The sequence below is a fragment of the Melanerpes formicivorus genome, unplaced genomic scaffold, assembly GCF_026170545.1.
Source record: "Melanerpes formicivorus ecotype bairdi unplaced genomic scaffold, bMelFor1.0.p_v2 SCAF_22, whole genome shotgun sequence".
Lineage (NCBI taxonomy): Eukaryota > Metazoa > Chordata > Aves > Piciformes > Picidae > Melanerpes > Melanerpes formicivorus.
This window is the reverse complement of record NW_027142374.1, coordinates 412,686-425,004: the sequence shown is the minus strand read 5'-3', so window position 1 is coordinate 425,004 and position 12,319 is coordinate 412,686. Positions and strand designations below refer to the sequence as shown.

Below are 12,319 nucleotides of genomic sequence, written 5' to 3'. Positions count from 1 at the left end.
TCTTGTAGATGTCATCTACCTCCTTAGAACATCTCTGAGATCAGGAAACTACTCTTTTTTTTTGCTACAGCAAGAATACTGTGTGAGGTTGTTCAGGGTCCTTAGTGCTGGAAGCTTAATTATTTTCCCCAAATTAATTTCTCTGTGCATGATCCTGATTTAAGATCACAGAAGGCTGAGATGAGCTCTGAGCTCCTTCCCAGCACCACCCTTTCTGCCACCTTCAACAGAACCACGGGCTGGATTGCAGTTCAAAGGTACTTCTGAGTAGACAAGGAACTAATCCAGCAGAAAAGGGAGCACTTGACTTTTAGCCTAAGTAAAATTTCAGCTGGGTTTTGTTAGCACCTGGTCAGCTGGGAGTGAAGAAGAGAAGTTTAAGGTTATTAAAAAGCATCCTGAAAGTTAAAAGGTTAAGAACACTGAAGAGCCAGCCCATCGCCAAACTAGCTCCTACTTCCCAGCAGGTTCTGGGCAAGGAGAGGTAAATTCTTCTCTATTTTGCCCAGTGATTGAGGAGTCCAACAGGATGGCATTCAACAAGTCCAAGTGCCAGGTGCTGCACTTTGGCCACAACAACCCCATGCAGAGCTACAGGCTGGGGTCAGAGTGGCTGGAGAGCTGCCAAACAGAGAGGGACCTGGGGGTGCTGATTGACTGCTGCCTATATATGGGCCAGCAGTGTGCCCAGGTGGCCAAGAGGGCCAATGGCATCCTGGCCTGCATCAGGAGTAGTGGGGCCAGCAGGAGCAGGGAAGTCATTGTGCCCCTGTACTCAGCACTGGTTAGGCCACACTTTGAGTCCTGTGTCCAGTTCTGGGCTCCTCAGTTTAGGAAAGATGTTGAGATGCTGGAAGGTGTCCAGAGAAGGGCAACAAAGCTGGGGAGGGGTCTGGAGCACAGCCCTGTGAGGAGAGGCTGAGAGAGCTGGGATTGTTTAGCCTAGAGAAGAGGAGGCTCAGGGGAGACCTCATTGCCCTCTACAACTACCTGAAAGGTGGTTGTAGCCAGGAGGGGGTTGGTCTCTTCTCCCAGGCAGCCAGCACCAGAACAAGAGGACACAGTCTCAAGCTGCACCAGGGGAAGTTTAGGCTCGAGGTGAGGAGAAAGTTCTTCACTGAGAGAGTTGTTAGCCATTGGAATGTGCTGCCCAGGGAGGGGGTGGAGTCCCCATCCCTGGAGGTGTTCAAGAGGGGATTGGATGTGGCACTTGGTGCCATGGTCTAGTCATGGGGTCTGTGGTGACAGGTTGGACTTGATGATCCTCGAGGTCTCTTCCAACTTTGGTGATTCTGTGATACTGTGATCTTAAGAAATAAACACAATGCACTGAGCTTTCACCTCTGTTTCTCCTTCTGGCTTTATACATACATTTACACCAAGCTGCCAGCCTAAACCTATACATGAAGGAAGAGATTGTTCTTTAAGGACATCTTTACCATGCTACTACCTTCTATGAGGTTTTATACCCCAGCAGGAGAAAGGTTTTCCCACCAGTCTTCCAAGATTTTCACCCAAGTATCCCAGTTCTGTAACAGATGCCAACCCTTGCTGAAGATTATGACTGTTCTACTTTTCTCAAACACAATTTTAGCTAAGGGGCATCAGTCAAGAAAAGAGAAACCCCAAGATTCTTAAACCACTATCATGGGGCTACCAAATTATTTCAAAAGCATCTTCAAAGGGTAACTTACAAACACAGAATCATTGCTGTTAGCATTACAGGGATTTCATGTGCCTGTTGAATTTCTTCTGTCCTGCCTTTCTCCACCTTGTGCTGTCCTGGGGTCAGACTGGAAGGTGTCCAGAGAAGGGCAACGAGGCTGGGGAGGGGTCTGGAGCACAGCCCTGTGAGGAGAGGCTGAGGGAGCTGGGGTTGCTTAGCCTGGAGAAGAGGAGGCTCAGGGGAGACCTTCTTGCTCTCTACAACTCCCTAAAGGGAGGTTGTAGCCAGGTTGGGGTTGGTCTCTTCTCCCAGGCAACCAGCACCAGAACAAGAGGACACAGTCTCAAGCTGTGCCAGGGAAGGTTTAGGCTGGAGGTGAGGAGAAAGTTCTTCCAGAAAGAGAGATTGGCCACTGGAATGTGCTGCCCAGGGAGGTGGTGGAGTCACCATCCCTGGAGGTGTTCAAGAGGGGATTGGATGTGGCACTTGGAGCCATGGTTTAGTTGTCAGGAGGTGTTGGGTGACAGGTTGGACTTGATGATCTTTGAGGTCTTTTCCAGCCTTATTGATTCTATGATTCTATTGATTAAAAAAATGAGACTACTCTCCTCCCACCCCAACACAGCTTCATTTCCCCAAAACATTAAGATGACTTGAGTGCAGCTGCATGACCTCTTGTGTCTACTTGTTTCTTACGGCTGTTACACTTCTGGTTATATATGAAAACCTGACCCCAAAAATTTCCTTTTGGTGAGAGGAAATAAATACCCCATGCACCCTAGCCCTTTGCAGGCTGTGTGATCCTGTGCAGATGTTCTAAATCACAGCCTCCCACCACAATTTGTGCCACACTGTGCGACAAGACGTGCAGGATTCTTCTCTGGGTTGAAGCACCGTGCGTCCAGAGCAACATTGTAAAGACTGAGATTGGGGAAGCTGTAACAACAGAAGGCTGATAACAGCTGAAATTGACAAGTAGCACCTCCAAGACGTAGAATCATTCACTCTGCAAGCCTCAAGATTCATCTTCTACCAGCCAGGTCTACCTTCACAGTATCACAGTATAACTTAGGTTGGAAAGGACCTCGAGGATCATCGAGTCCAACCTATCAACACAGACCCCATGACTAGACCATGGCACCAATGCCACGTCCAATCCCCTCTTGAATACCTCCAGGGTCGATGACTCAACCAACTCCCTGGGCAACCTGCTCCAATGACAAATACTCGCTCGGTGAAGAACTTTCTCCTCACCTCCAGTCTAAACCTCCCGTGGCACAGCTTGAGACTGTGTCCCCTTGTTCTGGTGCTGGTTTCCTGGGAGAAGAGACCAAACCCTTCCTGGCTACAACCACCTTTCAGGTAGTTGTAGAGGGCAATCAGGTCACCCCTGAGCCTCCTCTTCTCCAGGCTAAACAATCCCAGCTCCCTCAGCCTCTCCTCACAGGGCTGTGCTCAAGGCCTCTCCCCAGCCTTGTTGCCCTTCTCTGGACACGCTCAAGTGTTTCGATGTCCTTCTTAAACTGAGGGGCCCAGAACTGGACACAGTACTCAAGGTGTGGCCTAACCAAAGCAGAGTACAGGGGCACAATGACCTCCCTGCTCCTGCTGGCCACACTATTCCTACTGGAGGCTAGGATGCCATTGGCCCTCTTGGCCACCTGGGCACACTGCTGGCTCATATTCAGGTGGCTGTCGATCAGCACCCCCAGGTCCCTCTCTGTTTGGCAGCTCTCAGCCACTCTGACCCCAGCCTGTAGCTCTGCATGGGATTGCCATAGCCAAAGTGCAGCCCCTGGCACTTGGACTTGTTGAATGCCATCCCATTGGACTCTGCCCATCTGTCCAGTCGGTCGAGGTCCCTCTGCAGAGCCCTTCTGCCCTCTAACTGACCAACATCTGCCCCTAACTTGGTGTCATCTGCAAACTTGCTGATGACTGACTCGACCCCCTCATCCAGATCATCAATGAAGATGTTGAAGAGGACAGGGCCCAGCACTGATCCCTGGGGGACACCACTGGTGACTGGCCTCCAGCTGGATGTGGCACCGTTCACCACCACTCTCTGGGCCCGGCCCTCCAGCCAGTTCCTAACCCAGCACAGAGTGTAGTGGTCCAAGCCACGGGCTGACAGCTTAGCCAGCAGTTTGCTGTGGGGGACGGTGTCAAAGGCCTTGCTGAAGTCCAGGTAGACCACATCCACAGGCCTCCCCACGTCCACCACCTTGTATCAGCTGCTGCTTACAAGTCTGTTCTGTCACTGCTATCTAAAAGATGACTTAAGGTCAAAGCATCACTGCCTGGTGCTTGGTTTTGGTTTGGGTTTTTTTTTTTACATCAGAAATGATTAACACATTCCTTACTGATCTACTTGATTCACTTTCCTTGTGAACACTCTTACTCTATGTGAGAAACATGCACAGCTATGTGTATTTATCTGTATTTATATATATTACATAAGAAATGTGCATAAAGTAGATCTTTGTGGCTTATTAAAATAGATGTTATTAATATAGATATATAAAAGACAGGTCTGTACTTTATTACAACAGTTCTGATCACAATGCACTGTAAGTACTCTCCAGGGCCAAATGGTCTCTAAATAACATTTACAGAATACAGAATTAACCAGGTTGGAAAAGACCTTTGAGATCATCAGGTCCAACCTATCACCCAGCACCATCTGATCAACTAAACCATGGCACCAAGTGCCTCATCCAGGCTCTTGCTAAACATTTCCAGTGATGGTGACTCCACCACCTCCCTGGGCAGCACATCCCAATGGGCAATCTCTCTTTCTATGAAGAACTTCTTACTATCATGCAGCTTAAACTTCCCCTGGTGCAGCTGGAGACTGTGTCCTCTTGTTCTGTCACAGGTTGTCTGGGAGAAGAGACCAACCCCCACCTGGCTACAACCTCCCTTCAGGTAGTTGTAGAGAGCAATAAGGGTCTCCCCTGAGCCTCCTCTTCTCCAGGCTAAGCAACCCCAGCTCCCTCAGCCTCTCCTCACAGGGCTTGTGCTCCAAACCCCTCCCCAGCTTTGCTGCCCTTCTCTGGATGCTTATCTCTCTCTCTCTCTGTGCAGTGCATTCATGCCCCAGCCTAGAGCCTTGTCTCTGAAAACGTGGCATTACTTTCTAGACCAGAGCCTCACTGTCTCCTTCAATCCAGTTTGCACACTCCTGTGGCAGGTCTAGCAGGTTCCTTACCAGACTGTGGCGATTCATAACAGTGGTGCTGTTCCTGCGGGTTCGCAGAAGGTTAGCCTGGAACACCTGTGAGTTATCGCTGTGGAAAGAAACAATGTCACATGCAAAAGCCATTTCCTCCCCAGCAAAAAACACCTCTGCACACAAGCTCAGCTCAGCCTCAAATGCTATGCCAGACAGCAGTTCAGGACAGAGCACTCAAGAGACAGGTAGGGAAGAACTCGGTTAGCTTGCTGGCAGCTAATCCAATCTGCCTCTTCTTCCAAGTCTCAGCTGCTTCAATTAATGAGTTTAATTAATCACATTGAGTCTTCAGAGTAAGTGAAAAGATCGATCATTTGTGTGGGAATTGACGATGTTGGGAATGGCTGCAGCTTGCAGCTTGCCTCAGACGTCATTCAACAGAACAAACTTACACATGGCACGTAACCAGTAACTGAAACCAGCTCCAGTGCCACAGCTAACAGAAGGAAAATGCACAGGATCCTGATAAATCCTATCACTACAAATATTTAATACTCTAGGCTTTTGGGGTTTTCCAGGAGAGGTTAAATTAGACACACAGTAAAACCACTTTTTAAAGCTGTAAGACTTTTGACCACTGCCATGCTGCTGAGCAGGTGGCAGCCCACCCCTGCAAATAACACAGGAGTCCTTATTTGGGGTAAAATGAGCTCCTTTCTCAAGGCAGCCTCAGTTCTACTGATTCCCAGAGCATGGTTCACTGCTCCTCACCAGTGTTATCAACAGCTGGGGATGAGAGCTGGTCCCCACCAGTGTTATCAACAGCTGGGGATGACAGCTGGTCCCCACCAGTGTTATCAGCACTATTTATTGATTGATCAGAGCTGGTCCTCACCAGTATCATCAACAGCTGGGGATGAGAGCTGGTCCTCACCAGTGTTATCAACACTATTGATTGATCAGAGCTGGTCCCCACCAGTATCATCAACAGCTGGGGATGAGAGCTGGTCCTCACCAGTGTTATCAACACTATTGATTGATCAGAGCTGGTCCTCACCAGTATCATCAACAGCTGGGGATGAGAGCTGGTCCTCACCAGTGTTATCAACACTATTGATTGATCAGAGCTGGTCCCCACCAGTATCATCAACAGCTGGGGATGACAGCTGGTCCCCACCAGTGTTATCAGCACTATTTATTGATTGATCAGAGCTGGTCCTCACCAGTATCATCAACAGCTGGGGATGAGAGCTGGTCCTCACCAGTGTTATCAACACTATTGATTGATCAGAGCTGGTCCTCACCAGTATCATCAACAGCTGGGGATGACAGCTGGTCCCCACCAGTGTTATCAGCACTATTTATTGATTGATCAGAGCTGGTCCTCACCAGTATCATCAACAGCTGGGGATGAGAGCTGGTCCTCACCAGTGTTATCAACACTATTGATTGATCAGAGCTGGTCCTCACCAGTATCATCAACAGCTGGGGATGAGAGCGGGTCCTCACCAGTGTTATCAACACTATTGATTGATCAGAGCTGGTCCCCACCAGTGCCACCAACAGCTGTGGATTGATCAGAGCTGGTCCCCACCAGTGCCACCAACAGCTGTGGATTGATCAGAGCTGGTCCCCACCAGTGTCACCAACAGTACTGATTGATCAGAGCTGGTCCCCACCAGTGTCACCAACAGCTGTGGATGAGAGCTGGTCCCCACCAGTGTTATCAACACTACTGATTGATCAGAGCTGGTCCCCACTAGTGTCACCAACAGCTGTGGACTGATCAGAGCTGGTCCCCACCAGTGTTACCAAGAGCTATAGATCAGAGTTGGCCCTCCCCAGTGTCATCAACAGCTGTGGATTGATCAGAGCTGGTCCCCACCAGTGTCACCAATAGCTGTGGATTGATCAGAGTTGGTCCCCACCAGTGTCATCAACAGCTGGGGATGAGAGTTGGTCCCAAACAGTGTCATCAACACTACTGATTGATCAGAGCTGGTCCTCCCCAGTGTCATCAACAGCTGTGGATTGATCAGAGCTGGTCCCCACCAGTGCCACCAACAGCTGTAGATTGATCAGAGCTGGTCCCCACCAGTGTCACCAACAGCTGTGGATTGATCAGAGCTGGTCCCCACCAGTGTTATCAACACTACTGATTGATCAGAGCTGGTCCCCACTAGTGTCACCAACAGCTGTGGATTGATCAGAGTTGGTCCCCACCAGTGTCATCAACAGCTGTGGATGAGAGCTGGTCCCAGTGTCATCAACACTACTGATTGATCAGAGCTGGTCCACACCCGTGTTATCAGCACTACTGATTGATCAGAGCTGCTCCTCACCAGTGTCACCAACACTGATTGATCAGAGCTGGTCCCCACCAGTGTCACCAACAGCTGGGGATGAGAGCTGGTTCCCACCAGTGTTATCAACACTACTGATTGATCAGAGCTGGTCCCCACCAGTGTCACCAACAGCTGGGGATGAGAGCTGGTCCCCACCAGTGTCACCAACAGCTGTGGATGAGAGCTGGTCCCCACCAGTGTTATCAACACTATTGATTGATCAGAGCTGGTCCCCACCAGGGTCACTAACAGCTGTGGACTGATCAGAGCTGGTCCCCATCACTGTCATCAACAGCTGGAGATGAATGCTGGTCCTCACCAGCGTTACCAACACTACTGATTGATCATAGCTGGTCCCCACCAGTGTTACCAAGAGCTATAGATCAGAGCTGGCCCTCCCCAGTGTCATCAACAGCTGTGGATTGATCAGAGCTGGTCCCCACCAGTGTCACCAACAGCTGTGGATTGATCAGAGTTGGTCCCCACCAGTGCTATCAACAGCTGTGGATCAGCACTTAATGAGTGTGACTGCAGAAATTAAGTGAATTTTACAGTTAGCAGAATACAAATGTTGAGGCACAATCCTTCAACCCCCCTGCCTAAAAATCACCAAGGAACTGCACAGGCAAACAGATCCAGATGCAAGACTGTGGTTAAACCCTAACTACAAATCACTGGGCTGTGCCTTTGTTTCAGCTGCTTGGCTTGGGATGATCAATAACACTGCACAACTTCTCAAAGCTCCTCTAAGGACTGATAACCATCACACACACTCAAGACACATCCCAAAACAGAACCCTCCAGTTGAGAATGCAGCAGTTAAGAGCATTTAAGACAGCTTTTTACCTGACTGCAAATAAAACAAACCAACCAACCCACAAATCTTGTCCTGTGAAATAAAAGCCAACAGCAACTGGCAGCAGCAGTGTGGTTTTAGCCAAGGATGACCTGACTCTTCCTTGGAAACATCCAAGTACAAACAACCAGGCATCATTTACCATTTGCAGGGAAGTTTCACTCAGTTTACCAAGAGATCAAGCAGTTGCCATTTGGGAGGAGGCCATGGGTTAGTCAGGAGGTCTGTGGTGACAGGTTGGACTTGATGATCTTTGAGGTCTCTTCCAGCCTTGGTGATTCTGTGCATCTGTGATGTGATGTTCAGAGATGAGCTTTACTGGCTGAGGCCAGCAGCTCAAACTTCTTTAGTCTAAGTGTACTGGTTGGTACACAAATGCAATGTGAACAGTACATCCTACAATACAGGCTTTGAAGGGAGGAAGCAGGTTGGAATGATTCTGCAGCACATTAGCACAGGTTGAGTCCAATATTTGGCATTAACTGGGGGGGGGGGGAAGTCCTACAATATCCTTGCTTGCAAAAACAGCACAACAGGTCAGATCTCAGGCTTGCCTTTCCAAGATAATTCTTACAGCTGCCATGAAAAACCAGTTTTATTTGACATGAAAACTAGAGTCAAAAAGCTCTGTGAAAGGTAACTTCCAAAGTACTCCACTTAAAAACGTTTTCTGGCTCTATGGTTAACTCTTTCTCTAAGCTCAATCTGTTAGTGGAAGAAGTCAGAACAGGAGGCAGAGCAGTAAGCAAGCAAGCAGCTCGAGAGCAGGAGGTTTTTGTTTCAGTTTACCCAGCAAAGCCATTCTGGGAAGAACTGAAGCTTCTTGCCAAGAGCTGCAATCTTTAACAACAACAAGAAAAGTATTCTGCTGGAAAATTCCTAAGAGGCAAACCACTGCCACCACCTCACACTACTTCAGTGGCATTTCATCTTCATCTGTATAAACACCTAATGTACAGCATGTGCACAGTTCCAAGGCTTAACCTTACCTGTCCAAACCCTGGATTAAATCATTCCTTTATTACAGTGTGGTTATGGGATGCCTTGGGTTTTGCAAAGTGTCAAGGATCTCGCAGTTTTCATGAAAACAGCTTAGGGAAAAAGGCTGAGAGTGTAAAAGCATCTCATCTCGGGTACCTAATTAATCTACCTGCTCAGAAATCTCCCTGAGGAGCAACAGCCACTTCTGTACTGCCTGGGAATGGAAACTGATAGCTGCTGCACTGCCATTATGTGAAAGAACCACAATTATGTTTACTTAACCCTAAATCATGACTGAATAGGCAAGAATTAGTATTTCCTCTGAACTGTGATGCACTGTTAACCATTTGGGTACAAAAGGTTTCTGAGATTTGTTTGTCCACCAGCTAGTTCCTCATAGAAACATTAAAGAGGGGAGGAAAAAACCCAACAACCAAACCAGCCCAACAAGCAGTATGTATCATGTATGAGACTGGGGTTTACAGTTTATTGTCAATATCCTCTCCCAAACTGCAGACATATTCCTACTAGCAGCACATGGATCCACTGTGAAGTTAGGTAGTAGGCACACCACGGAGCAGATGGGGGGCACCTTCCCACTTCACAACAGCCCAGAGGAGGCAAGGGATTGCACTCAGGGTTATAAACTTACCCAAACACAAATCTATAGATGAGAGCATGCATATCTGAGAGCCTCCCCCTAGCCACTGCTTGGGACTGCCACTGTCTCTGTCCTGTCAACTGAAGGAAGCTAGAAATGGAACTCGTGGCAAACATCCAATCCTCCTTCCCAACACCACCTGATACAGGCTGATGGTAATGTCCACACCAAGTTGCCCAGACAGCTCCCTGTCTTTCTCCCAGTATCACATACCATCAAAACAGTAACATCCAGAAAAACTTCAGGACACTTAGAATCTTAGAATAATTTGGGTTGGAAAGGATGTTAAAGATCATCTGTTATGGGATTGAGAAACAGAGAGAAAAAAGGGCAAGGGATACCTCCTACTAGGCCAGGTAGCTCAAATCTCCATCCAGATTGACTCTGAACAATTCCAGGCTTGGAGCCTCCACAACTTCTCTGGGCAACCTGTTTCAGTGTTTCACCACCGTCACGGGGAAGAATTTCTCCCCAGTGTCTCATCTAAACCTACATTCCTCCAGTTTGAAGCATTGACCCCTCATCCTGTCACTCCCAGCCCTTGTCACAAGTCCCTCCCCAGCTCTCTTGTAGCCCCCTGCAGGTACTGGAAGGCTGGCTCTACGGTGCCCCTGGAGCCTTCTCTTCTCCAGACTGAACAATCCCCAACTTTCTCAGTCTATCTTCATAGGAGAGATGCTCCAGCTCTCTGATCATCTCCTTAGCCCTCGTAGCCCAAATGATACATTGCACTACAGAAAATGCAAAACTTAAGTAGTTTTCAAGCTCCCATGAAAGGATCTTCACTTAATTCACCCAGTTATCCTCAAAGCAGTCTGGTTTTTTTTTTTTCCTCAGACACGAACCGCTACAGGAACCACAGAGCTCACAACCAACCACAACCCTGACGCTGTGCCCTGCACATTAACCAGCTACACACTGTAGAGCACACCTAGAGGAAAACGAAGTGTTTTACCAAAGCTACAGCACATCTACCCAGGCTTTCTTGCATGCCTTCACGCTTAGAAGGGATATCTTAGAATCATTTTGGTCAGAAAAGACCTTTAAAATCATTGCGTTCAACCATTCCCTAGCTCTGCCAAGTCTGGCGCTGAGCCATGTCCCTCAGGACCACATCTGTGCCTCTCTGAAACACCTCCAGGGCTGTGGATTCGACCACCTCCCTGGGCAGCCCGTTCAAGTCTTCCAGAACCCTTTCAGAGAAGTTTCTTCCAATACCCAACCTGAACCTCCCCTGCGGCAGCTTGAGGCCGTTCCCTCTTGTCCTGTTGTTGTTACTAGGGAGAAGACACGGGTCTCGCCTAAACGCCTCCTCGCTTGGGACACTGCTCAGTAACTCGGGTTTTCCCTGCAGGCACCAGGCACCCCGCCCGTGCCTCAGCGCTGCGGGACGGGGGGCAGCGGCGCGGCTCCAGCCAGGCCTGGATAAACACGGAGCGACCCCCGGGGTTACAAAGAGGGGGAGGCACGGACCCCTCCCCACACAGCGGCGGCCAAACTCGCTCACTCCGGGGCCTGAGCGGGGCTGCGGGCCGGGCCGGGCCGCGCTCACCTGAGCCCATGGATGAGGGGGGCGCTGTTGGATCTCCTCAGGCCGCCCCCGTCGCTCGGGGCCGCGGCGCTCCCCGGCGGCAGCTCCAGGTCCAGCTCCATTTTCTCCTGAGCCATTGCGGCGGCGGCGGCAGCAGCAGCAGCGGAGGCGGCGGCGGCTCCTCCCGCTCCGCCGCGACGCCCATTCACTGCTGGCAGCCGCAGCGGCTCCTCATGCCGCTGCTGCCCCCGGCCAGGCGCGGCGCGGCCGCCCCTACAGGCCCCGCGGGCGGCGCCACAGGCGGAATCCGGGGGCGCGCCGGGCCCGGCCAAGGGGCTGACCCCAGCAGCGCACCATGCCGGGGGCGGCCCGTTCCCGGACTCGCTGTCGCCGACGGAAAAGCTGCCGGCACCGATGCTGCCTGCTGAGGGCACCCAGGGCCTGGGGCCACACACAGCCCCCGTCCCCCGCCGCCGCACAGCGCATGCGCCGCAGGCAGCCCCGCACCACGGCCGCCGCTGGTGGGCCCGCGGCGGCGGGGAGCGGGACCGGTATCGGGACCGGAGCTTGCTGATTTTGGACGCTTTCAGGCTTGGAGCCTCCGGTGCCTCCGCACTCTCATGGGGAAGAATTACTTCCTATTGTCTCATCTAAATCCAGCTTCTTCCAGTCTCGAAGCCATCCGCCCTCATCCTGTCGTTTCATGCCTTTGTACAAAGTCTCTCTCCAACGCTTCTGTAGCCCCCTTCGGGTGCTGGAATGCTGCTATAAGGTCTCTCCGCACCCTTCTGGCTGAACAGACCAAACTTCCTCAGCCTGTCTGCACAGCAGAGGTGCTCCAGCGCTCTGATCATCCTTGTGGTCTCCTCCCGCTCTCACAGTTCCATATCCTTAGTGTGTTCGAGGCTCCAGAGCTGGACACAGTACTCCCTGCTCCTACCAAGTGTCTCCCACACTCTGCTCCATACCCTAGCTTCACAGCCACCAGTTTCTCAGCACCACTGTACCTGCCTATCACATTGTCTCCATTTCCCCGTTTAGAACCTCCACCATTCACATAGATCCTCCGTGGCTCCATTCAATGTATTCTCTCCTGTCTCAATT

At 50.5% G+C, this 12,319-nt stretch overlaps 1 protein-coding gene across 3 annotated transcripts in view; it reads right to left on the bottom strand.

Annotated features, from left to right (window-relative positions):
• Positions 1 to 11,672, bottom strand: part of LOC137447854 (P2R1A-PPP2R2A-interacting phosphatase regulator 1) — a 35,359-nt gene extending 23,687 nt beyond the window's left edge. For 2 of the 3 annotated variants that reach the window (XM_068151754.1, XM_068151755.1), the window contains exons 1-2: positions 11,237 to 11,437; positions 4,878 to 4,956 (exon numbers count right to left, since the gene is read on the bottom strand). In XM_068151754.1, coding sequence (XP_068007855.1) covers positions 4,878 to 4,956; positions 11,237 to 11,352 — 195 coding nt within the window. In that variant the 5' untranslated portion in view covers positions 11,353 to 11,437. Of the gene's footprint in view, positions 1 to 4,877; positions 4,957 to 11,236 lie in introns of all 3 variants that reach the window. The other variant, XM_068151756.1, reaches the window with a different exon arrangement.
• Between the last annotated feature and the right edge of the window lie 647 nt (positions 11,673 to 12,319).